The sequence below is a fragment of the Rhineura floridana genome, chromosome 3 (genome assembly GCF_030035675.1).
Source record: "Rhineura floridana isolate rRhiFlo1 chromosome 3, rRhiFlo1.hap2, whole genome shotgun sequence".
NCBI lineage: Eukaryota > Metazoa > Chordata > Lepidosauria > Squamata > Rhineuridae > Rhineura > Rhineura floridana.
Window position 1 is genome coordinate 164,910,229 of NC_084482.1, and position 26,270 is coordinate 164,936,498.

General features: G+C 44.2%; 1 protein-coding gene and 1 long non-coding RNA gene across 7 annotated transcripts in view; one reads left to right on the top strand and one right to left on the bottom strand.

The window, feature by feature from the left end:
* Nucleotides 1–2,814: 2,814 nt before the first annotated feature.
* Nucleotides 2,815–23,975, bottom strand: LOC133380722 (uncharacterized). Of its 2 annotated transcripts, none has more exons than XR_009761517.1 (3): nucleotides 23,681–23,975; nucleotides 22,896–23,057; nucleotides 2,815–3,080 (listed from the first exon to the last, which is right to left on the bottom strand). It is a non-coding gene; the product is annotated as an uncharacterized LOC133380722 (long non-coding RNA). The 2 variants fall into 2 exon arrangements; XR_009761516.1 differs by lacking the exon at nucleotides 2,815–3,080 and adding an exon at nucleotides 17,905–21,655.
* A 71-nt stretch (nucleotides 23,976–24,046) lies between these two features.
* The window catches only part of SUMF1 (sulfatase modifying factor 1), a 98,141-nt gene continuing 95,917 nt past the window's right edge, over nucleotides 24,047–26,270 (top strand). For all 5 annotated transcript variants that reach the window (XR_009761514.1, XR_009761515.1, XM_061618555.1 and 2 more), the window contains exon 1: nucleotides 24,047–24,318. Coding sequence is in view for 3 of the 5 variants with exons in the window: in XM_061618555.1 (XP_061474539.1) it covers nucleotides 24,058–24,318 (261 nt within the window). In the remaining 2 variants the exon portion in view is untranslated. The remainder of the gene's footprint in view (nucleotides 24,319–26,270) is intronic.

Genomic DNA, 26,270 nt, shown 5'->3' on the forward strand with positions numbered 1-26,270 from the left:
GTCCAGAGAGATTGAAGGGTTGCTAACTCTCCCCCCTCCCTCAAGGCTCTCAGAAGTCTCGTCCTCCTCTGCCCACTCGCTCTGAGGTGTTTGGAGTAACTGGGGCTCAACATCATCCCCCCCTCTATGCACCATTTCTCTCCATCCCCTGGGTTTGGGCTTGTCCAGGTAGACGTCATGGAATTCCCTCACCAAGTCTGGCGCATGCACATCGTCCGCCACTTCCCAAGAGCGTTCCGATGGATCGTAGCCCTTCCAGTGAATCAAATACTGGAGTTGTCCCCAGCGCCTTTGAGAGTCCAAAATCTGTTCCACTTCGTATTCTTCCTGACCATCCACCATGAGAGGAGGTAGTGGCTCCTCTGGAGCTCTGTGAGGATCTGGGTGGTGTTCTGGCATCAGCAAGGAGCGATGAAGCACAGGGTGTATCTTGAAGGAGAGGCAGTTTCAGACGGAAGGCCAGTGGGTTGATCTGCACCTCCACTTCTAAGGGTCCCACCCTGAGGTCCTCATGACAAAGTCCCTGTGTTGGCAAGTAACGCGTGGACAGCCACACCCTGTCCCTCACTTGGATCGGAGTCCCCTCCTGATGATGCTGATCCATAACTCTCTTGCATAAGCAGAGCACCTTGGGATGGGAGAGGTTGCTGTGGAAGCCGAGTTGTCACATTGCCTCCCAACTCTTTGCCATCTACGAGAGCTGGGATTTGGAGTTTTCCAGCACCTGGGACTTTCCCACCTTGGCGGGGCAACCTCAAGCCAGGTGCCCCCTCTTTCTGCAATATAGACACAGCCCCTCCTTCCTGCGCTTCTCCCTCTCCTCCTCCAACAAGCACAGTCTGGCCCCACCAATTTGCATAGGCTCCTCCCCCGACGAAGTCGAGGTTCCCACGCTAGACGGGTAGTGCACACGGGGGAGAGGTAGCGGTGCCTGGGAACGGGAGGTTTCCACTCTACAATCCAACCGACGGCCTTCGAGCTGACTGTCTATTTGCATACACAACTGGATCAAGTCCTTCAGGGTGTCCGGCAGGGAGGTGCACGCCAATTTGCCCAGTGCTTCTGAACTAATTCAGAGATTACGAGCAAAGACCTTTCCTACTTAAGGCGGCGCCCCTTTGATTGGGGTGCTGAGTCAACTTACTCCATACGCTGCAGAAGATGCTTAGTTAGCATAGTTAGCATCAGTAGCGAGCTAGTCAAGCCAGGCCTATGAGACCTGGAGGTGTGAAAACTGGAGGGAGAAAACCGGAGGGAGAAATATCAATAATTTAAAATATGCAGACAATACCATTCTACTAGCAGAAACCAGTAATGATTTGAAACGAATGCTGTTGAAAGTTAAAGAGGAAAGCACAAAAGCAGGACTACATCTGAATGTCAAGAAGATTAAAGTAATGATAACAGAAGATTTATGTAACTTTAAAGTTGACAAGGAGGACACTGAACTTGTCAAGGATTATCAATACCTTGGCACCGTCATTAACCAAAATAGAGACAATAGTTGAGAAATCAGAAGAAGGCTAGGACTGGGGAGGGACGCTATGAGAGAACTAGAAAAGGTCCTCAAATGCAAAGATGTATCACTCAACACTAAAGTCAGGATAATTCAGACCATGGTATTTCTGATTTCTATGTATGGATGTGAAAGTTGAACAGTGAAAAAAGCAGATAAGAGAAAAATCAACATTTGAAATGTGGTGTTGGAGGAGAGCTTTGCAGATACCATGGACTGCGAAAAAGACAAATAATTGGATGTTAGAACAAATTAAACCAGAACTATCACTAGAAGCTAAAATGATGAAACTGGGGTTATCATATTTTGGACACATCAGGAGAAGACATGATTCCAGAAAAGACAATAACGCTAGGAAAAACAGAAGGGAGTAGAAAAAGAGGAAGGCCAAACAAGAGATGGATTGATTCCATAAATGAAGCCACAGACCTGAACTTACAAGATCTAAACAGGGTGGTTTATAACAGATGCTGCTGAAGGTCACTGATTCATAGGGTCACCATAAGTCGTAATCGACTTGAAGGCACATAACAACAAAGCAAAACCAAAACATAGAAATACTCTGATATATGACAACTGAACTGATAAAATACAATATACTCCTCTATTAATTTAATTTATTTATTTAACAAAATTTATGTACAGTACCACTTGATTGTGAAAACCCTCTAAGCAGTTTAGTAGACTAAAGAGAGATTAAAACACATCACTATCTATTTGTCTGTATAGGCATGCATAAACAGAAATGTTTTAAGCAGGCACCAGAAAGAATACAGTAAAGGTACTTGTCCGATGTCAATAGATATGGAGTTCCAAAGTGTAGGTTCTGCCACACTAAAAGAATTATTTCTTCCACGTGAGGAACAAGTATTATGTGGCACCTGTAACATTGCCAGTTCTGCAGATGGAAGCAGTCAAATGGGCACATTGATCAAAGCGGTCAAGTGCAGTCCCATAAGTAAACTGGTCCCAAGCTGTTAAGGGCTTTATATACCAATAGTAACAACTTGAACTTGGCCTGGTGACAAATTAGCAACCAGTGCAGATCTCTGAGCAGAGTTGTTATATGCTGACAGGATCTCACTCCTATCAGCCACCATGCTGCAGCTTTCTGCACTAATTGTAGTTTCTCAGTCAAGTCCAAGGGAAGCCCCACACAGAGTGCATCATGATTAAAATCCTGTTCCGAGACAAATATAATTGGACTTTCTGAAGCACAGCATAGAAGAGTAGGTTTAGGCTAGACACATGATACATTCTTTGTAGAGGAAATTGTGAATGCCACCTTAAAATACATTGCTAACATCATGCAGCAACCCACACATTGTTTTAATGTATTTAGCTACATGAGAGCACTAATGTGTAGGAAATCAGTAATGTTTCAACTGGTCCTTAGACAGAATGTTAATATGAACAAGGCAACCAGTGGGAAGAATTTGGGCCTAGGTAGGAGAAGCTACACCTCAGTGGTAAAGCACATATGTGTTACATGCAGAAGGTTGCAGATCCAATCTCTGGCATCTCTGGCTGGGAGGGCTGGCCTTAAACCTTGGAGAGCTTCTGCCTGGCAAGATAGACAATGATGAGTAAGTATAGATGTAACCATGTCTTGATTCAGTATAAGGGAGCTTCATGCAATGTGGGAATCTCAAGCTTAAATCCCTAGCACAAAGTCCATTTGATAGCCTTTAGCTAGTCTTCCTCAGTAACTCTTTGTACAATTAATTGTGAACGCAAGTCTGCATTCAGAGATGTTGTAAAAGTGGATGTCCTATATCAGTAGGGGGTAGGACTATATTACCTTCACAGGGTCTATGATTCTTTGAACCCATAGCCTCTTACCTGGGAATTAGCCTCATCAATGGGGCTTATGTCTGAGTAGATATGTATTGGCAGTGCTTTTTCTGTGGCAGTACTCACTAGTATGGAGTACCATCACCTTTTTTTTTGCTGCCTATGTCAATCATTTCATGCTGGCACCAATGTCAAATTAATCAAGATATGAGTATCAGCACCTCTTTTTCTTCATAAAAAAGCAGTGTGTAAAAGGATTGTTTGCAAGTGAACTAATAACGGTGAAGCACTTTGTATATTGGAAAGGGCTACAGGAATATTAATAAATTTCTAAGAAGGGTGTATCTTATTTTCAGATATACCTTATTTCATTTTTGCAATCCTAGGAGCTTCTTCTGGTTGACAACCCAAGAACACGTTCTTCTTTTTTTAAAAATGGAAATTCTTAATACTTCCCCCCATATATATTCTCCAAATCACTCTGACCTTGCATAGCTGCAAGAATTTTGTATGTGTGTGTAAAATGGGGGTTGTAACTAAACAAGGTTATGTAACTACCAACATTCAGCAACTGGAACTTTCTGTTGTTTAAAAGTGTATTTTATTCAAAAATTCTAATAGGATTAGAACCAGTTCCTTTTAGCAGTCTTATTACTAATTGTTCACAGCATCCAGATCCCAACTTTGTTTCCCATGTGAAGGGAAGAAGGAACATACTCCCCAGAAAAATTCTCCCACTGACATTCCTTTTTAAAGAAGCAATTAAATATACAGTACATTCACCCACATCATGACACATTCTATGTAGTTTCATCAAGCAGATGAGCTACACAAAATGAAGAGAACGTGTATTCAAGTTCCCCTGTGTGTTCTGGACATAAGCTGTTTGGGCAAAGTGCCCTTTCTCCATCTTTCGAGTCCTTCCCAGCATGCTCTAACTGGGCACAACCTGAAGCCAGACAAATATAACCTCTTCCTACGCATCCCCTCATCTAATTCATGCTGTCTCTGGATGGGGCTTAGATATGGGTGGTGATGTGCTATGATTAGGTGCCAATTTGCACCAAATCCTATCCTCTGTTACGGTGACATGGGGGGGGGGAGAACATAAGAAGAGCCCTGCTGGATCAGACAAAGATCCATCCTGTGTTCACAGAGGCCAGCCAGATGTCTATGGAAAGCCCATAAGCGAGCAGGGCCTGCTATGCAACAGCACTCTTCCCACTAGTAATCCCAGCAACTGGCATTCAGAGGCATACCAGCTCCAATACTGGAGGTAGTACATAACCATCATGACTAGAAGAAGAAATAGCTTTATTCTGAAAGTGTCTGAACCTCCTTTCAAGGCATCCAAGTTGGTGGCCATTACCAGATCTTTTGGGAGCGAATTTCAGATATTAGCTATGCACTGTAGGAGGCCATAGTAATTCAAAACCAGTTTTCCTTCTCCACTGAGTTCAGTGGGACTGCACTGGGAAGTTCAATCCCTTGTGCCAGCTGTGATGTCAGTGTAAAGTTGTGCCACCAATGGGAGGTGTGGTTGTGGCCTGTAGAAGCCTTGTGACTACCCTTCCTTGTTAGGGGGGGGGAGCCACATTTCTAGCAGAAACATTTAGGGGGAAGAGGCACACAGCCCCAGCCAATTCCCCCCCCCGCCCAATTGGAAAGGATGCGAGCACCAGACCAGAAGGGAAAGGCCTTCCCCCTCACTCCTCCATCCAGAGAGCACATTAACTTCCATGAATTGTCTCACCCTTTTTGAGAGATCCCCAGGAGTATCAGACTCAACAGCTTGACTTTGCCCATACCTACAGCCATCTTTCACCTGTGGTCTGTCCCTATGTTCTGATTCTTCATGAACTGAATTACTTTGGTAATGACAGTAAGCTCCTGAGCTTGGCTTTGATGCTGTATTATGTATCTCTACAGACCGGTGGCGAATGTCCCTTTTGGGGGCAAGGTTCTGGAGCGGGTGGTTGCCGGCCAGCTCCAGGCGCTCTTGGATGAAACCGATTATCTGGATCCGTTTCAATCCGGTTTTAGGTCCGGTTTTGGCACTGAAACAGCCTTGGTCGCCCTGTATGATGACCTTTGTCGGGAGAGGGACAGGGGGAGTGTGACTCTGTTGATTCTCCTTGATCTCTCAGCGGCATTTGATACCATTGACCATGGTATCCTTCTGGGGAGGCTCGCGGAGTTGGGAGTTGGGGGCACTGCTTGGCAGTGGCTCTGCTCCTACTTAGCGGATCGTCGCCAGAAGGTAGTGCTTGGGGAACATTGCTCGACACCCTGGACTCTCCATTGTGGAGTCCCTCAGGGGTCGGTTTTGTCCCCCATGCTTTTCAACATCTACATGCAGCCTCTGGGTGCGGTCATCAGGAGTTTTGGAGTGCGTTGCCATCAGTACGCTGATGACACGCAGCTCTACTTCTCCTTTTCACCTTCCACAGGTGAGACTGTTGATGTGCTGAACCGTTGCCTGACCGCGATAATGGACTGGATGAGAGCTAATAAACTGAAACTCAATCCAGACAAGACTGAGACACTGTTGGTGAGCTCTTTCCCTGCTCAGATGGTGGATGCTTATCCTGTTCTAGATGGGGTTACACTCCCCTTGAAGGAACAGGTTCGTAGTTTGGGGGTCCTTTTTGACCCTTCCTTGTCGCTCGAGGCTCAAGTGGCCTCGGTGGCACGGAATGCGTTTTACCACCTGCGCTTAGTAGCCCAACTACGCCCCTATCAGGACAGTGATGATCTCGCCTCGGTTGTTCACGCTCTGGTAACTTCTAGACTGGATTACTGTAACGCGCTCTACGTAGGGCTGCCCTTGAAGACTGTTCGGAAACTTCAGCTAGTGCAAAATGCGGCAGCCAGGCTGCTGACGAGGACCAATCGGTCTGCGCATATAACCCCTGTCCTGGCTCGCTTGCACTGGCTACCTATTTGTTTCCGAGCTAGATTCAAGGTGCTGGTGTTGACCTATAAAGCCTTACATGGTGTGGGACCGCAATACCTTGTGGAACGCCTCTCCCGCTATGAACCTACCCGTTCACTTCGTTCAGTATCTAAGGCCCTCCTCCGGGTACCAACTCACCAGGATGCCCGGAGGACTGTTACTAGATCTAGGGCCTTTTCTGTGGTGGCCCCCGAATTATGGAATTATGGAACCGCTTACCAGAGGAAATACGCCTGGCGCCTACGGTTCTTTCTTTTAGGCGCCAGGTTAAGACCTGGCTATACTCCCAGGCATTTTAATGTTTAATGCTTTATGTTTAATGTTTTTAGTTTAATGTTTTCCTTTGTTACTGATTTTATTCTATATTGTATTTTAATCTCGTTTTGTACACCGCCCAGAGAGCTATTAGCTATGGGCGGTCTAGAAATGAAAATAAATAAATAAATAAATAAATAATAAATCTCAGTTTTAAATTCCACCCAAAAAACACTACAAGTTTAGGGAACGGCAGAGAGAAAATAAACATTTTAGGGTGTGTTTGTTAACTCCTTCTTGAGAGTCCCTCCTATTTTGGTTTTCCTTCCTATTGGACAATCAAGGGGAAAGTTTTTAACTGGTTGCTATATATAAAGGACTAACTAAATAGTTGAAAACTAATTGTGGAAAGCAATTGGATTTTTAAATGGTTTCTGGGTTGATTTTTCTGTCCAGAAATCCTGAAAAGGCCTCATGGGTAGGGTTGCTAGATCCATGGCCTCAGACTGATCCTGTATGTTTAGAAGAGAAAGTCAGTCAAGTGCAGGTGTTCTTGCAACTCTGTAATGGGAAAAACCACAAGGTGGAATTCTCCCTTCATCCTGCACAACTTTTAAAGATACAGAAGACCTCTTGTTTGCTAGGCCTGGCCTCCAAGAGGTCTTCTGTATCTTTAAAAGTTGTGGAGGGAGGAGGGAGAATTACACCTTGTGGTTTTTCCCATTACAGAGTTGCAAGAACACTTGCACTTTGCTGATCTCCTCTTCTCCTAAAGCTCCAGGATCAGTCTCAGGCCATGGACCTGGCAACCCTAGTTACTATACAGGCTATTTTTCTTCAGGATCACTTAAGTAATTATAGAATGACTGTGGTCATGAAAAATCCACCCTCAGTCAGGGAAAGTCTTGAGTGAGCAGACTTTTGGGGGCTCTTCCAGTAGAGGCTTGTCTTGTACACTCACCCAGCCTATTCACTAAATGTTTCAGAGGGTCCTATTCTTAAATTGCTCTTGTTGTTGAAACAAGCTGACATTCTTTAAATGGAGGTCTGTCATGTCACAAATTAAAAAGAAGCACAGCTCAAGGAGGGGCGGTGCCCCCATTCCCCCCCTCCCCGGCTACAGGGCTGGCCTGGAGAGAGATAAAATATTGTTATGAGCATGGGGGTTGGGATGGATGATTCCTGTGGGTCCCCTTTCCAGCCTGATTTGGAATCCTGTGCCTTGGAATGAGGAACTCTCTGCTGGTCAAGTGAGTCTTTCGTTAACCAAATAGATTGGCCAGGTAAGATAATGGGTCGGTCAGTTGTCTAGCAACAGTGAATGGGCCAGGAAGATCTTTTTGTCATTGAAACTCTTCAGGAGAGCTCTCTGCACCATGGCCTTTGGGGTACCTCCTGCAACCCAGACGGAAAAGCTGGATATTGGACTGCTGATGCCTTGAACCCCTCCATCCTTGAGCTCAGGTTGGAATGTGTGTAAATAAATAAACCATATTTCATAAAGACACCGCAGACTCCGCTGACCTTCTTCCCAAGGAAACCAAACCCTGGATGAGCGCAGGGATCCCTAAAATCTCCCCACTCAAAGATTGGGGGAGGCACGCAACAATACGGTGTAAATGTGCTCTGCCTAGTTTGAGCCATTTCAGCATCATATATTTGCCAGTGTCATAGATGCACTAATGACATGCTAAGCGAGTGTATTTGAAAACTTGAGCCACCATATCTTTCATGGTGGTGGTGTATTTTACATTGCACTGACATTCTTCATGGCCCGTGCCAATTCTTCTTAGATGAGAGATTCGTTTTTAAAATTTTATTCAAATATCTCCAGGGTCATTGGAACCCAAATGCACCAGATGGTAGCACAAAAATGTTCTCGGAAGGAAATGTGGGAGACGCAAGGATAGCAAGTAAGTCTGTAGAACAGAATCACATCCAATACCAGCACATTTCACCAAAGTAAACAGGATAGCTCATTGACTCTATAAAGGTGTAATCAAACCTCCTACACAGACAACTGTATCACCACACACCTGGACCAAACTTGTGGGGGAATCTTCCTTACCACTTGGCAGGTTGATAGAGATGAAAAAGCTGCACTGCTTTTCCTCCCTCTCTCACAATATGAGAACTCAAGAGTCAGCTAGGGTTGTCTCCTGCTAGGCTAGAGATTCAAGACAAATAAAAGAAAGTACTCCACACAGCTTGCAATTAATTTATGGAATTTACTGCCATAAGATATCTTTTAAAAGGTGATTTAAATTAATACTAAATAAATACATATTATTTGTATATTTATATACTGCTAAGTTACTGAATGTTGTTGATGATCTCTTACCAGCCCTTCATCATAAGATCCCAGGGCAACTTACACAATTTAAAATTCAATATTAAAAATAGTTTAAAATCAATTAGTCACAGAAATAGGGTGGGTCCTGAACATGTATATCTCAAACATCAAAGGTTGTGGTTAGTTGTCTCATAACAGATGTCTCTAGGCAACATACAATCCCGTATAAAAGAAAAACACATTTAAATGCATAAAAATGCAAACAATTCATAATAATACAAGCAACAGCAGCAATAAACAAATATTAGCATAATGAAAACTAAAGCCTTCATCCAGTACTTCTTCTCACAGTACCTAATCAAACATAGTTAAATTATCAACTTTGCTACCACAAGATGACTTTAAAAGGGGTTTAGACAAATTCATATGTCATGTCGCCCTGGGCTCCTGCTGGGAAGAAGGGTGGGATATAAATCAAATAATAAATATATAAATAATAAAATAATATTTTAATGATTTTTTAAACTATCACTTTGTATGTTGTAAGGTGCCTTGATGTACTCTATGAAAAGTGTGGCCTACAAATACTTAAATAATAAATAAATATAAGTAAAGCCATCAATGGGTTCTAGCCATGGTAGCTATGTCTAGGGTTACCATCCCTGGATCATTTCAGAAAGAGTACATTTGGCTTCAATAAGTGAAAAGTAGGAGTATGCTGTTGCACCATCTCAAAAAGAGTACATGTACTCTTAAGAGTACGGTTGGTAACCCTATGTCTTACCTCCAAAATCAAAGGTGGTGCCTCTGAATACCAATTGTTGGAAAGCTTAAGTGGAAAGAGTGCTCATGCCCTACTTGTGGGCTTCCTGTAAGCATCTGTTTGGCACCATCTAGTGTATTGACCAGGTGGACCTTTGGTCTGATGCAAAAGGACTCTTCTTATGCTCTTATGTAACTTAACCACCCATCCTGCAATCTGAAACTAACTGCTATCAGTTTTAAACAGAGGCTAAAATTAGATGGCATTAAAATAACAGTAACATCTTAAAAGGTGTTAAAGGAAAAGAAAAGGAAGGTCTTCATCTGCCAGTTTTTAAAAAATCACTAAAGTAAGTGCAGGGTGAACAGCTTTAGAAAGAACATTGTACAGATGGAGGGTATCAACAAGAAGGGCCCTCCCTTTTGTTGCCACCCTCCATACTTGTACTCAGAGGAAGGCCACTGTAGATTAACGTAGGGCACTGGTATGTACATATGGGAACAGAACTTCCATTAGGTAGTGGTGTGCTAAGTTGCGTAGAGCTTTATAGGTCAAACCAACACTTTAAATTGGTCTCAAAAATGAATAGGAAGTCAGTGAAGGTGGGAAAGGATTGGCATAATATGTTCAAAACACCTGATCCCAGTTAATAATCTTGTTGCCATGTTCTTTACTGTCTTCAAAGACAGTCCTGTGTACAATACATTGCAGTAATCCAAATGGAAGGTTATCAGACCACTGAAGCCAGGCTGTTCATATCCAGACTAGGGTTGCCAGGTCCATGGCCTGAGACTGATCCTGTATCTTTAGGAGAAGAGAAGGTCAGCCAAGTGCAGGTGTTCTTGCAACCCTGTAATGGGAAAAACCACAAGGTGGAATTCTCCCTTCCCCCTGCACAACTTTTAAAGATACAGAAGAAAAGGCCAGGCCTGGCAACCAAGAGGTCTTCTGTATCTTTAAAAGTTGTGCAGGGGGAAGGGAGAATTCCACCTTGTGGTTTTTCCCATTACAGGGTTGCAAGAACACCTGCACTTGGCTGACTTTCTCTTCTCCTAAAGATACAGGATCAGTCTCAGGCCAAGAACCTGGCAACCCTAATCCAGACGGTGTTACTAGCCTAACTGAAGCCACTTGTGCTTCCACTGATGGTAAAGGATCCAAGAGCAACCCTAAGCTATGAATTTGATCTTTTAGTAGGGAGTGCAACCCCTCCAGAACAGGTTGACCATCACTCATCTGGACAAAGAATTGAGATTCAGTTTATTGGCTTTCATCAAGTCCATTACTGCAGCCGGCACTGATCTAGCACATACTACACCACACCTAATTGAGATGAATAGGAGAAATAGAGTGGTGTGTCATCTTCATACTGATGACAACACACGCCAAATTACCAGATATCCTTTTCAGCAGTTTCATATAAATGTGATAAGATGGAATCCAGTAGCATCCCAAAGCACATACACCAAGGGTCCAAGCAGAAATCCATGATTAACATATCCTGAAACCAACAATCCAGGTATAAGAGGAATCACCACAATGAAGTATCATCCACCCTCAACTTAGATAGCTGCTCCAGAAAGATACCATGGTCCAATGGTATTAAAAGTCACTGAAATACTGTGGAGAATCAGCAGGGTCACAGTGTGTCGGAAGGCAGAGCTGGGGTCCCAATCCCGGGGAGCTGGATCCCGGAGAGTTGGGAGAAGAGTATTCGGATGGATGGCAGAGGGAAGGGGGAGGAACTTCCCCCCTTTGGAGCGAAGACGAAACAGAGGAACTGCCAGTGATAAGGTCGCTTAGCGACGGGGAGCCTGAGCCCTCCCTGGACATTCTCACGCCTCCCCCTCTTTCAGGCTCAGAGCAAGAGGGGAAAGAGGGAGGGCTGCTCACAGCCGAAAAGCGGGGAGGCAGTTTACCATCAGCCCCTCCCCTATCCCCCATCCTGGAATCGGAAACTTCAGAAGAGGAGGGGGTGATGCTTCCCCCCTCACCGCCCACACGCAGACAGCTGAAAAGACAGGAGAGAAGGGGGGAAGGCGGGCAGTACCTGAGGGGCAGTTAAGGAGGAGCGAAAGATTGCGCGCCCGTTTGGCCCCTTCTTAAAGAACAGGCGGGAAGAAGTCCCTTGCTCTGTCAACTTTCTCCCAATGCCGCAGGACCTGTATCCTTGTATTGCTTCATGAGAAAACACAGTCTTTGTTTGGACATTACCCTAATAAAACATGAATTAACTACAGCCGTTGGTCTGGTTCCTGAGTCACATCCTGGGCCTGACAGCTTGACAGAGCCACCTAAATCACCCTCAACGCTCTCTTCGCTTGACTGGGACAAGATGTCAAAGGGAGCAGCGGGGGGGACGAACCCCACTTCTGAGACGGAAGAAGTGGAACTCTTGAGGACTAAGGTAGCTGATTTGCAGACGGATGTTCAAGCCCTGCTAGCAGCAGTCAAGGCGCTGAAGACGGATAATCAAACCTTGAAGGCCACGATAGACCAGATGCGAACAGCCCCTCCAGCTGCCGTAGTAAAGGTTCCCATTGGATTGCCCCCAAAATACGCGGGACAAAGTGATCAGTTGGCAACCTTCGTGGCTCAATGTGAGTTATACCTGGATGTCAGGCACACGGAATTTCCAGACGATGGGGCTAAAGTAGCTTTCGTGATTAGCCTCCTGGAGGGAGAAGCTGCAAAATGGGTGACTCCGTATCTCGTGAGAAAGGATACTGTCTTAGGAAGGTACAGAGGATTTATACAGGAGATGACCGAGATGTTTCAAGACCCGCAAAGGGCTGAAACAGTAGCGCGGCAACTAGGTGCTCTGAAGCAAGCTAAAGGGACTGTTTCCGAGTACACTAACGCTTTTAAAATTCTGTCCCAGGAAACTGGTTACAATGACGCCGCCCTGATGTTTATGTACTGGAGTGGATTAAATGCTGAAATCCTGGATGAGTTGGCCAGGACCTCCCCCCCGCTGACCTACCAGGGCTCATCCGGCTATGCCTACAGATAGATCACCGGATAGAAGGAAGGTGCCTGGAAAGGAAGCAGGAGGTCCTGAGATACTCAGCCTCGGCATCCCGCAACAAGACCCTTCCCACTGCAAGGATGGCAGGTAATGCAACTGAGGGACAGGGAGGGGCTAGGCCAAGACTGTCGGAAGAAGAAAAGGAAAGACGGCGCCGGGAACGTTTATGCTTTTATTGTTCAAAGCCGGGCCATGTGGCCAGAGACTGTGGACTGAAAGGGGGGAAAGCCGAGCCGTCGGGAAACTAGAACACCCAGTCCACGTGCAGGCCGGTGGACTGGGGGCAGCGTTGTATAAAGGCCCCCCAACGATCCAACCTCCCTCAAAGGGGGTGTTGGTCTTGCCTATTCGGATTACAACTTCCAGAGGAGTGGTGTTTAATTCCACTGCCTTAACTGACAGTGGAGCCTCCACAAATTTTATTGATGCAAAGTTAGTCAAGCGTCATGGAATTTCCCGGTGGAAACTGGACGCTCCCCTAGCTGTGGAGACTATCGATGGGAGACCCCTGAAGTCAGGAGGGGTGACACAAGCCACGGAGGAAGTGAAACTTCAAATCCCTGGGCACGAAGAGTTCATTTCGCTATACGTGTCAGATCTCTCGAACTTTGAGGTGATTCTGGGAATGCCCTGGCTAGCAAAGCATGAACCCAAAATAAGTTGGAAGGAGGCGGTGGTGTGGTTCACCTCACAGTATTGCCAGGAGAACTGTCAACCTGAAGGAATCAAGAACACCTTAGCGGGGGCAGTGCAAGAGATCGAGCAAGTGACCCTGCCGCCAAAGTATGAAGAATTCAAAGATGTGTTTGATGAAAAAGAGGCAGAGACTTTACCCCCCCACCACCCTTACGACTGTGCGATTGACCTAGTGCCAGCATCCCATCAGGGAGAATCTACTCTCTCACAGAGAATGAGAGGGAGGCCCTGAAGGAATTCCTGGATAAAAACCTGAGGCGAGGATTCATACACCCCTCACAATCCCCTGCTGGAGCGCCACTATTGTTTGTGAAAAAGAAGGGGGGGAACTCAGACCCTGTAACGACTATCGCGCATTGAACCAGATCACCATCCCCAACAGCTACCCGCTGCCCCTGATTTCAGAGTTGCTGAACGGACTGCGCTCTGCAAAAATCTTCACGAAGTTGGATTTGAGAGGAGCGTACAATCTGATCAGAATGAAGGAGGGAGATGAATGGAAAACAGGATTCTTGACCGCTTACGGACAGTATGAATACCTGGTCATGCCGTTTGGTCTTTGTGGAAGTCCAGGAATTTTTCAAAAATTCATGAACGACGTGTTTAGAGACTTGTTGGACACGTATGTAATCTGTTACTTAGATGATATCCTGGTGTTCTCAAAGAACCAGGAAGACCACGACCAGCATGTGAAGACGGTGTTGAAGAGACTGAGAGAAAATCACCTGTATGCTAAATTAGAGAAATGTGGATTTGACCTCAAGTCTCTAGACTTCCTTGGATATCGAATCTCAGCGGAAGGCGTGGAGATGGACCCAGGGAAAATAAGCTGCATATTGGACTGGGGCCAACCTGTCACCAAAAAGGATGTACAACGGTTTTTGGGGTTTGCCAATTATTACAGAAAGTTCATTCCAGGGTTTTCCAAATTAACAGCTCCTCTGACTGACTGTTTAAGGGGGAAGAAGAAGTTTCAATGGACAGAGAACGCCACCGAGGCCTTTGAGGAGCTGAAGAGAAGGTTTGCTACTGAGCCCATTCTGCGCTTTGCTGATCCGAACCGCCCTTTCGTAGTGGAAGCAGATGCTTCAGATTTTGCCATCGGGGGGGGGTCCTGCTACAGTTAGACCAAGAAGGGAAGGAGCTGCACCCCTGTGCGTACTTCTCTCGGAAGTTAAAGCCTGCAGAGAAGAACTACACAGTTTGGGAGAAGGAGCTGCTGGCCATCAAGGACTCTTTTGAAAACTGGAGACAATACCTAGAGGGGACCTCTCATCGAATTGAAGTGCGCTCCGACCACAAGAATCTTGAAAGCCTCCAAACAGCCAGAAAGCTGAACCAGAGACAGATAAGATGGTCCCAGTTCTTCACTAGGTTTAACTTCCAGATTACTTCCCATGCCCCAGCCAAAAACCAGAGAGCGGATGCCTTATCCAGACAGCCACAATACAAAGAAAGTGAATCCGAGGACCAGCCTCAGTACGTAATCCCGCCAGAGAAATTAACGTTGGGAGTATGCCAGCCTTCATGGGAAGAGGAACTCAAAAAGGCACAACAAGAAGATGCAGACATGCTAAAATATCAGCAGGAGACGGGACAAGGTCAAGACTCAGAAGTAACCTTTCACTGGAGAAATGGACTGTTATGGTTCAAAACCGCCAGATATGTGCCAGAAGGGGAATTAACGCTCAGAATCCTACGCCAGTGTCATGATTCCATCACAGCGGGACACTTTGGGATTTACAAGACCATTCAGAACGTGGCCAAGGACTTCTGGTGGCCTAAAATGCGTCGGGATATTGAGAGTTATGTAAAGTCCTGCTCTGTCTGTCTGCGGACAAAAACACAAACAGGGACACCAGCAGGACTGTTACAACCGTTGCCTGTCCCACACGAACCCTGGAAGGACCTCTCCATGGATTTTATAACTGATCTACCCAAGTCCCAAGGAATGACAGCCATCTTAGTAGTGGTGGATCTACTTACCAAAATGGCACACTTTCTTCCTTGTGCAGGGGCCTTAGAGGCTAAAGAAACGGCCAAGTTATTCATAAAAGAAGTCTACCGGCTGCATGGATTGCCAAACAGCGTAGTCTCAGACCGAGGAACTCAGTTCACAGCCAAATTTTGGAGAGCAATGTGGAAACAGTTGCAGACGGAATTAAAACTCTCCTCCGCCCATCACCCCCAGACAGATGGGCAGACGGAACGCTTGAACGCCGTTTTGGAAAGATATTTACGAAGTTATGTGTCCTATCAACAGACTGACTGGGTATCATATTTGCATTTTGCAGAGTTCGCCTACAACAATTCTCTGCACTCCAGCACTCAACAAACCCCGTTCTTCGCTAATTATGGATTCCATCCTAAAGTCTTTCCAAGCAGCTCAGAAGGAATGCTGGTACCGGCAGCTGAAAACTTCCTTAAGGAATTGCAAGCGGTGCAACAGACACTGAAACAGCAGTTAAATGAAGCCAAAACGGAGTACAAGCGAGTTGCTGACCTGCACAGGAAGGAGGGCCCCCCCCTTCAACCAGGAGACCAGGTATGGCTGTCCACCCGCTTCCTCCAGATGCCGGGCAAATGTAGAAAATTACAAGACAAGAGGGTGGGTCCTTTCGAAATAGAAACTCAAATCAATCCCGTGGCGTACCGACTGAAGCTGCCTGACACATTTAAAATACATCCTGTGTTCCATCGATCCCTCTTAACGAAAGCCGCCCCTCCCAGTGAGTTACGGCCGGAGGAACCTCCCGGAGCTCCACTACTGGTAAATGAGCAGCTTGAGTTTGAAGTTGAGGAGATCTTAGATTCCAGGATCAGACGCCACAAGCTGCAGTACTTGATTCACTGGAAAGGCTATGGGGTGGCTGACAGATCATGGGAAGATGCAGCTGATGTGCATGCTCCAGAATTGGTAAAACTTTTCCATCAACGTTTTCCCCACCGTCCCAAGCCAGACAAGGGGAGGGGGGCACAGCCTGGGAGGGGGGATGGTGTCGGAAGGCAGAGCTGGGGTCCCAATCCCGGGGAGCTGGATCCCGGAGAGTTGGGAGAAGAGTATTCGGATGGATGGCAGAGGGAAGGGGGAGGAACTTCCCCCCTTTGGAGCGAAGACGAAACAGAGGAACTGCCAGTGATAAGGTCGCTTAGCGACGGGGAGCCTGAGCCCTCCCTGGACATTCTCACGCCTCCCCCTCTTTCAGGCTCAGAGAAAAAGGGGAAAGAGGGAGGGCTGCTCACAGCCGAAAAGCAGGGAGGCAGTTTACCATCAGCCCCTCCCCTATCCCCCATCCTGGAATCGGAAACTTCAGAAGAGGAGGGGGTGATGCTTCCCCCCTCACCGCGCACACGCAGACAGCTGAAAAGACAGGAGAGAAGGGGGGGAAGGCGGGCAGTACCTGAGGGGCAGTTAAGGAGGAGCGAAAGATTGCGCGCCCGTTTGGCCCCTTCTTAAAGAACAGGCGGGAAGAAGTCCCTTGCTCTGTCAACTTTCTCCCAATGCCGCAGGACCTGTATCCCTGTATTGCTTCATGAGAAAACGCAGTCTTTGTTTGGACATTACCCTAATAAAACACGAATTAACTACAGCCGTTGGTCTGGTTCCTGAGTCACATCCTGGGCCTGACACAGTGTCCCCATTTCTCTCCCAAAAGAGACCATCCCAGTCACCAAGGTGGGTTCAGTATAGGTTACCAGGTCTCCAGTTTTCAGCCAGAGTCTCTGGGTTTTGGGGGTCCCCTCCAGTTCTCCGGCTAGCACCCTTTAATCTCCAGACTATCAGCTTCAATTAAAAAAAAAAAGTTTCTAGGTGGTCTGGTTCCCGAGATATACACCAAACGTCAACCCCCCCCCAAGCGACTGTTAAATCTGTTTTACAGATCTTTATAACAGCTCCTAGCTCTAACTACAACTTCCATCAGCCCAATCCAGTGGCCATGCTGGCTGGGGCTGATGGAAGTTGTAGTTTAAAAAAGTAACTTTTCCAAGCTCTGGCTCTAACCCCGCTCTTTCAGGATTGTAGCCAATAAATGAAGCCAGGGTTGTGACTTGTTGATCCAGGCATGCCTAGACTTAATTTCAACGTCAGAAAATGGTGGCTTTGAGATTTTGCAGTTTGCATAAGTAATATGGCTTAAAGTGTTTTTTTTTCCTCTTGTGTACAAGAGTCAGACCCTGGGCTATGAAATATGAAAGTATTTAATCCAATACTTGCTTTCCATGTACCTGGAGTAAACCCCATTGAACTCCATAGGACTTACTTTTAAGTAGACATGGTTAGGATTGTGCTGTAAATTAATGGGACTTTTGAGTAAACATAGCACAGACTTGTGTTTGTGTTGTAAATCTTTCTCTCCCCCTCCAATCCTATTTTTAAAGCAATTAGGCAGGGTTTACCTAGGTATCACAGTTTTTATTATGTAGGAAACTAATACTTATTTTTTAAAACAATGTTCCTCAATGACCAACTGGTTTGACAATAAACTATTATATGGGGTGTATTTTTACACCTGCAAAAGAGAGAGAGAGAGAGAGTTTGGAGCCTTTCCAACAACCCTGTGAGGTAGGGTTGGTGATTGGAACCAAGGCAGCTCACAATAAGAAATAAATCCCTTTAAAAACCAATAACCATAAAACAAGTATACACAATTGCAAAACAGCTTAAAGTGGCATGATTCCATATTTTGGGTTGGGTGAATGAAGTTTGTTTATTTATTATTTGATTAACATCCCGCCCTTCCTCCCAGTAGGAGCCCAGGGCGGCAAACAAAAGCACTAAAAACACTTTAAAAATCAGAAAAACAGACTTTAAAATATATTAAAATAAAACATCTTTAAACACATTTTGACTGGGATAAGGTCTCAACTTAAAAGGCTTGTTAAAAGAACAAGTTCCTTATCACTTGAGGGTACAGTTTTCCCTGGTTGAGCAAGCCCCATTGAATATATTAGGACTTGCTTCTGAGTAAACAAACATAGGATTGCACTATAAATATCTTTACAGGTTGTGTAAATAATGAACATATTTGATAGTCATGCTTATATAAATATTTTGTCATATTGTGTCCCAATAAGTATCCGTTTTCATACTATGGTTGTACAATACTTCCTCTACATTTTAAGTATGCCTTGGGGTGGTCATGGTTCTCCGTTGTTTTCATCCTGAGGGACAGGTGAGTAGCCCATGGTCACCCACTACAGTTTATAGCTCATTTCCATTTTGAAAAATTAATTAAAACAATTTACATGCAGGCAAAATTTATTAAGTGGATTCACATTATACGTTTAAAGCACATCCAACTCACATGAAAGCACACGACTTCCCTTAAAGAATCCTGGGAAGTGTCATTTTCCCCTCACAGTTATAGTTCTCACCACTCTTAACAAACTGCAGTTCCCATGATTGTGTGGTGAGATTCATGCCCTTGAAATGGGTGTTGAATGTGCTTTAAATGAATGGTGTGGATCTGCCCTAGGTATGATGTGCATTCAAGAGTGAATTGAAAAGAACAATTTTAAAAGATACTTCTTACTCTTACGCATTTCTCAGACCTCTTTCTAAAGTGAAGGGTCAAATCTGTAAAGATGTTTGGAGCAGCCACATTAAAAGATAAGGGCAGGGTATTCCAGGCAGGGGGTTGCCAACCCTGCTTGGATATGGATGCCTTTGCAGAGGAACCCTAGTCAAGCTTTACCAACAGCACAATCCAAACTATATCTACTCAGAAGTCAGTCCTGTTGAGTTTTATGGGGCTTAATCCCTTAGTAAGTGTGTTTAGAATTGTAGCCTTCAGGAGCATCCATCTTTACTCCCGAATGCTCCCATCTAACATCTCCACAACACTAGGCTCCTTTGTCCCTACAGTGGCCTTCTGGTGACTGGCCTGGCCTGAAGTCACTTAAACCCTTCTAGCAAGTAGGCTAGATTAAATCTTCCCTACCCAGACTCCATCTTTTAGCTAAGATTTCTATTTTAATTTGCAATCAGAATTTTTTTTGAATTGTATGCTCCAAGCAATTGTGATTGATGCTTAATGTATCATGCTTAATGACATCACTCGGGCCCGCCCCATGACATCACTCGGGCCCGCCCCATGACATCACTCGGGCCCGCCCCATGACATCACTCAGGCCCACCTCCATGATATCACTAGGGCCAGCCTCAGGTTTTGGGATGCTTCTGACCTGGCTACCTTAGTATCAAAACCAGACCTGAATCCAATTTAAATAGATCCAGAAAATCAGTTTCATCCAAGAGTGCCTGAATTTATGTAGGATAAGTCTATCAATGGCTATTAGCCATGATGACTATATATTGAAGACGGTATATCATTAAATATCAGTTGCTTGGCAGCAACACTGGGAGAGGGCTATTGCTTCTGAGCCCAACCAGAGGGATGTGTTTGGGAACAAGAATGCTGAACTAGAGGGACCTTTGCTCCTATCCAGCAAGGCTCTTCTTTTGTCATTTATGTGGTCTCTGAATTCCTCCCTCTCCCAGTTGTGGACAGGTGAAATGATAGTTAATTGCACTTCAAAGTGGAAACTTTTAACAGCTCATTATTACAAAATAAATACAGCCTGACCCCCAAAACAACATGAGAGCCCTTGCCTTCCTAATTATATTTGATCTCAATTTGTTTTTGTTTTACTCTCTTGCTTTGCTAAGGATCATGCAAACCTGGAGGGAGGGGAGACAGATAAATGAAAACCATGCTTATGCAAACTTTCAGCTCTGTGTTCTTAACTGCCTGGAAACTTCCATGGCTGGGGAAAATAACTTTGTTAATATGTTCCTATCCAAATTCTGAAGACAAATCATTCCTACGCATTCATTACAAGAGGCTGTTTGTTTTTGTTTTACAAGACAAAATAAATATTCTGTTCAAACGAAGATGACATTCAATACTCTTTACCTATAAAAATGAATTAATGAATATTTCTTTTATTTTTACAGCTGATTCTGCATTTGCAGTGTCTATCTGCCTGCCTCCCTGTTGGACTCAGCACCATTCTTAACATCTTCCATCTCTCTTGAGCATTCCATGCTTTGAACCTAAAACACCTTATTTGGAAATAATCTCTACTGAAATGAATAGGATAACTGTTAAGTAAGATGCACAGGACAAGCATTAGCTTTTCTCTGCAGTTATGATCAACTTGAAGCCTAGCTTCGTATAAGCCAAGCATGCTAATTACATGTATAAAAGTCAACTGCACACTTTCATCATTTTGCTTAATGGTTGGTGGAAGCAAACTGTCAGAAAAAAAGCCAAGTCAGCGTGCCATTGGGGAAGCAAGTAGCCAGGACTGAGTTGGCCCAGTTGTTACTCTTCCACTGCAGCATTCTGATGCAATATTTGCATTCCTTTTCCTTCCACATCAAACGAGAAGAGGAATGAAGTCTCTTCACCAGTGGCTCATCATGGTGAAAGGAAAGAAGCCACTCAGGTTTTAAAGCAAAATGCAAAGCTCTCTTGAGCTACTTTTAACCTAGCCAGCTCCATTCTCAAAGTCAACATACTTGGGTAGCATCAAGCACTATAGCAGAGCCTAGCATACAACTTTCAATGTCCACTATTCAATGTCCTGCATCACTACTATTCACCTTACCCTATCCATCCAATGTGACATTTCTAAGAGTTCCTAAAGGTATTTTTGCAGCTATATAAATGTGAAGGCCCACTCATTTAACATTGGTGTGCCAAACAATTCTTTATAGTCTAAATGTATTTATGTACACACTGGTACATTCTCAGTGAATTTTGTTGAAAGAAATCTAAGCAGGCCTCCTTATTAATTGTTTGGTTTAGCATTCTTGTCTATCATGCTGTCCATTGGCATATATCCAAGTATGCTATCTTCAGGGCAGCCTTTTGTTTTCTTCCTTTCTTGCTTGCTAATGACTTTGTGACATTAATGGCTGGGACAAATCCAATTCCCCCCCCAATCACTGCCTATCTGCCAGGAAAAGCTGCATCTGCTGGATTTATGTCCATCAATTCACACACACAAAAGGGATAACTCCCATTTTCACCACCCTGCATGAGTGCAGCCCCATTTCTTAAATTTGCATCACAATCCTATGTGTGTTTGCTAAGGAATCAGTTCTGCTATGCTCAGTAGAGCTTACCCCTAGGTAAGTATGCATAGGACTACACCTGTAACCAAATAAAATAATAGAAAAACAAAACTTAGATAACAAATCCTGCACTAGTAAAGAAAATATCTTCCACCAGAAGCTTTCAGGTAGAATTGCCAGATTCTTAATGGCACTATGTTTTCTTCTTGACTAATGGTTGATATTACTTCTGCTCCATGTTTCTTCAAAATGCCACATACCTGTCAGCAATCTAAAAATAAAGACAGCCAGGTTTAGGAAAAGAGCATAAAAATAAATCCTGAATTCTTTAGGGCTTTGGTAATGCCTTCTGACTGACGACTTTTCTCAGGCCTCCATAGCTTGTGAATGTGGCCTAGCAAGAGCCATCAATAGTGGCCAACCAGGGAACCAATAATAGCTGGCTTTGCTTCTTCCCAGGACTACTGAAACCAAAGGTGCCGCGGTCTAAGTCAAGAACCTGGCAGGATGCAATACACAGTTAGTGTACTTTATTTGCCCTGGTGGGTCAAAGTTGTACAGGCTTTCTCTAGTTTAAAAACAACATATGCTTCATGCCATACCGGAAACAATGGATGGGATTCAGTTTATTATAATTTATTAGTCATTAAGGTGCCACAAGACTTTTTAGATGTTGTTGCTGCAAGAGACAACAAATATGGCTACTTGTTTGGAAATTATAATTATGCTGAAGTCTGGCAGTCCATGTGGGCATATTCCTCCCGCCCTCAAACTGCAACATAAAGACCAAAGAAAGGGGAGGGGAAGGCTCAATATCTGATCTAAAAGTTGTGTTCTCTAATCTATGCTTAAAGTTGGTAAAAAGTAGTTCTGATGTTATGTTTTATTTCTAGGCGCCTTTTGGCCAACAAGGCCCTCAAGGCGGCTTACACACAAATAAAAAATACAAATACAAAATACAAATAAAAACAATACAATTTACAAAAAATCAAACTAACAAAATTATAGCATTTCTAAAAAGCATCAACAGCTATCCAAAAGTATTCATCTTCCTGGTAAAGGACAGTCTGATACTATTCAAATACCCTGGGAGTGAATACTTCAGCATCTGGGTGCTTCCTTGCTTGGTCCCCTGGGTTGCTGCCTCGCAAGGGACAGGTTCCTGGTAAGCATTGGAAAGTCTGGGACCCCTTGCCTGACCCTGAATCCAGAAGGAGGCTGCATTCAGTCTTGCAGCCTCTTGCATCAGCTCCTGGCTGGGTCAGGGGACATAAAAGCCTAGCTGCCCTTGGGTGGCAGGTCTGCTGCCTGCAGGGTCGCCATTGAAGGGATGACCCCAAGGGGGACACCAAAGGGGGTTGTCTTTTGGGGAATCCCTTAGGGAGTCCTGAGGGCAAGGGCACTACCCCCTTTTTTTTTACCAATATAGAAGAGATTGGTAGTGGAGGGTGTAAGGTGCATATACAGAGCTTGTGCAATGAACTGAATGATAGCAGAAAGTTGCCAGATACCTTCAGAATGAGAGTCTGCAACTGGCAGAAGGCTCGCCCGGAGTAGATGAGTCCTGTGGGGCTGGCTGTTCCCAATTATCTCAGAGGCGTACTGGGATAACTGGTTCTGGCAGGTTTTGTTGTTGGGCTCTTGTGTGTCCATATCATGTGTTTAGGAGGCATCTTGGAAAGAAGGAACATGGGTAATGCCACACCAATTTCAGTGATCATGAGTAGAGGGAGGTATAGCCGTGGGGAAATCTGTTCTGTAGGGTTGGGGAAAAACCCAGAACATATATAGAGAGCGTATGTGGGAGGGAGAGAAGGAAATCATTCCACTGACCAATGAGAAATCCTTGCGCTGGTGGAACAATTGCCTTGGAGCTAGGTTGAATACAACCAATTGTGAAAAGAGTGAATGATACATAAAAGCTGCAGCCCAAATGCTAAGCCTTGTCTAAAGTTGAATTTATTGTGTGTTTGCAGCTGTTTGTGTTCCCATTTAATCTGCATACTCCACATGAGTTACCCTTAACACCAATCTTAGTGCTTGCTTTCCCCCTGCAAATTCGGGTTTACCCGATACGAGGATAAACCGATATACTTGGGGAAATCGGGCACCAAACTGCTCCACTCGGGGTCACAGTTTTTTTGTTATAGCCTTTTGGGGTGGAAAGATCCATCATAAACTACATCCGATGCATTTCTGCCTGCCATTAATTGGAAGCTTCTGGGAACAGTCACTTCTCAGTGAAATTGACATGAAAAGAGGGCAGACGCAATAGAAGACCGGCTCCTGTACTTACCCAAATTGTGCAGGGAGAGAAAAATCACCTTCTTTTACATCTGAAGCTATCAGTTTCATTCAACCACCTTGCTATCTCCCCACATTCGCCTGATTTCATAGAGCGGTAGAAGAACGTGAGGAAATGCATCTGAACTCTGATTGCGAGAGGAAATAAGTTTAGAAATAAAACGTTGCGTTTGTATTTCTTTTTTGAGCGGGATCCACGTTCCCAGCCTTTTTCCTGCTGGCATTGCCGCGGGAAACGATGACTGCAGGGAGTAAGTCCTTTTGAAGCCAATACTCCTGAAGTAAAGATGCTTAAGGTTCCAGAGGGAAGTCAGATAAAAAAGAAGAGGTCAGCTGACCGCTTTTGTTTCACGTGATTTCCTAGTAAACATGGCTGCGTCCAAGCAGAGACTGCTTTGGGTAGTTCTTACTTATTGGATTCTGTGGCTACGTTCTACAGTGAGTTTGGAGGGCAGAGATAGAGGAGTAGGGCCTGGAGGAGAAGGGGATCAAGGGGCTTGTGGTTGCAGCACCACCAACCGGGCAAGCGGCACAGAAGCAGCCGCGCGGAAATATTCCCTGGAGGCTAACGTTTCCAAGCAGCCAAAAAGCGGCCTGGAGAGTGTGCAGTCGAAAGATGAGGGCAGGCAGGTGGGTAAGCAAGGCGAACGGTTGATGACTTTGGGGAGGAGAAGGGGGGGTATCGATGGTGGCCTCTGTGTGTATATATCAGGGGTGGCCAAACTTACTTAACGTAAGAGCCACATACGATAAACTTCAGATGTTTGAGAGCTGCAAGACATGAACAAATATTACACACACGTTTTTATTGTTACATGCACATTTTGTTACAAAACTTTTATATAAATATTAAGAAATATATGTATGTAATAATATTTATTCATGTATGTAGTTTTTAAACGGTTAATTTGTATTAGTTTCAATAATCACAAAGTACACATGTCATATATATACCAAATGTTTTAAAAATCGGTAGATTCGTCAAGAGCAAAGCTGAATGCAAGGGAATTCTTTAAATCATTTTGCATTTTGCCTGCAACATCAGCACTGATCTGGGAGCTGCACATTATATGTCAAAGAGCCGCATATGGCTCGCGAGCTGTGGTTTGGCCACCCCTTGTATATATATGTATCCGTACTGCAGAGACCAGAGCAGTAACGCCGCAAAGTTTTGTAAAACTGCTCCAGTGAACTCTGTAGAAGTGCCTGACAACTTGATCCTAAACAAGAAGCTCCACTCATTTCAGTTACTCCCAAGGAAATATCCTTAGAAGTGCTGTGTGAACAAGTTTGGCCGTGCATCTAAGCAATATGTAGTGATATATAGCCTTCCCCAACCTGGTGTCCTCCAGATATTTTAGACTAACTCCCATCATCTGTGACCATTGGCCATTCTGACTGAAGGACTGTAGTCCAAAACATCTAGAGGGAATCATGTTGGAGAAGGCTCTTTCTATCAGCCAGTTCCCAACCATGTTTGATTAGAAGTGTCACTGAGTTAATAAGAATTACTTCTCATGAACTGCCCTCTTGTAGTTTAAGGCCTTTGCAAACATGCTTTTAAAAAAAATTGCTTATGGAATGTCTGGATTTTATGCATTTATTGTGGGGTTACCTGACAGCTAGCATATTACATGAGAGTTGGATTTGATCAAAATATATTTTCACCAGCTGCCTTCATTTAGTTTTTTCTACCACATTTTCCATTCATAAAGAATATTTTTCTTCTGTGGCAATACCCCACCATCTTCTGGACTTTTTTTTTATTCCAGTCAATAATATAACTCTTTTCTGCCTCAGAAAGCAGGAATAATATGACTTGTACAAGTATTATTCCAGAGCTCATGTGGATCCTAATAGCATGATTGCTGAAGAGATTTGGTCTGGAATTTAGATTTTCCTTTCAGTTGTATTTTGTTATATAGCCATGTCTAACCAACATTTACCATTTAGTAAAGATCAACTGTGTGTCCACTGAAACAGGTACAGTCTAAATGTGATGGCACTCCAGGGAGTGGGGCAGAATGCGTTTCCAACCCTTTTACCAATGGTTATAGTTGGTGAACTGAGGGTTTTGAATGGAATTCCCTCATACACAGGGTTGATTTGATTTAAATCAAATTGATTTAAATTGCTTATCTGAAGGACTCAATTTTAATGATTTAAATCAGTTTAAATCACTAGTGAGGAAGATTCTATTTAATCATCATTTTTAGTAGAAGTACATTCTTGTTTAATACAACCTTAATACATATTCAGAGATGTCGGTTTCATTAGAAGGTAGGTACTCACTAAGCAATTATTCTGAATTGTTTTCAGATTAATTTTCATCAAAAAGTGGGATGATAATTTGGTCATTTTAGTACTAAAGCAGAATGAACTTGTGAAGTCATTCAGGAGATGAACCAGCTCCAACTGTTCAGTTAATCATGATACTTTTGTCATGATGTGCCAGAATCGCCACTATCACCAAACAGGCTTTTAAATTGTACTGTACTGATAAGATTTGTTATTCTTCTGGTTGGTCTTCTTCAACAAACAACAACATTAACAAAATATGCATATGAATTTTTGAATGGTTA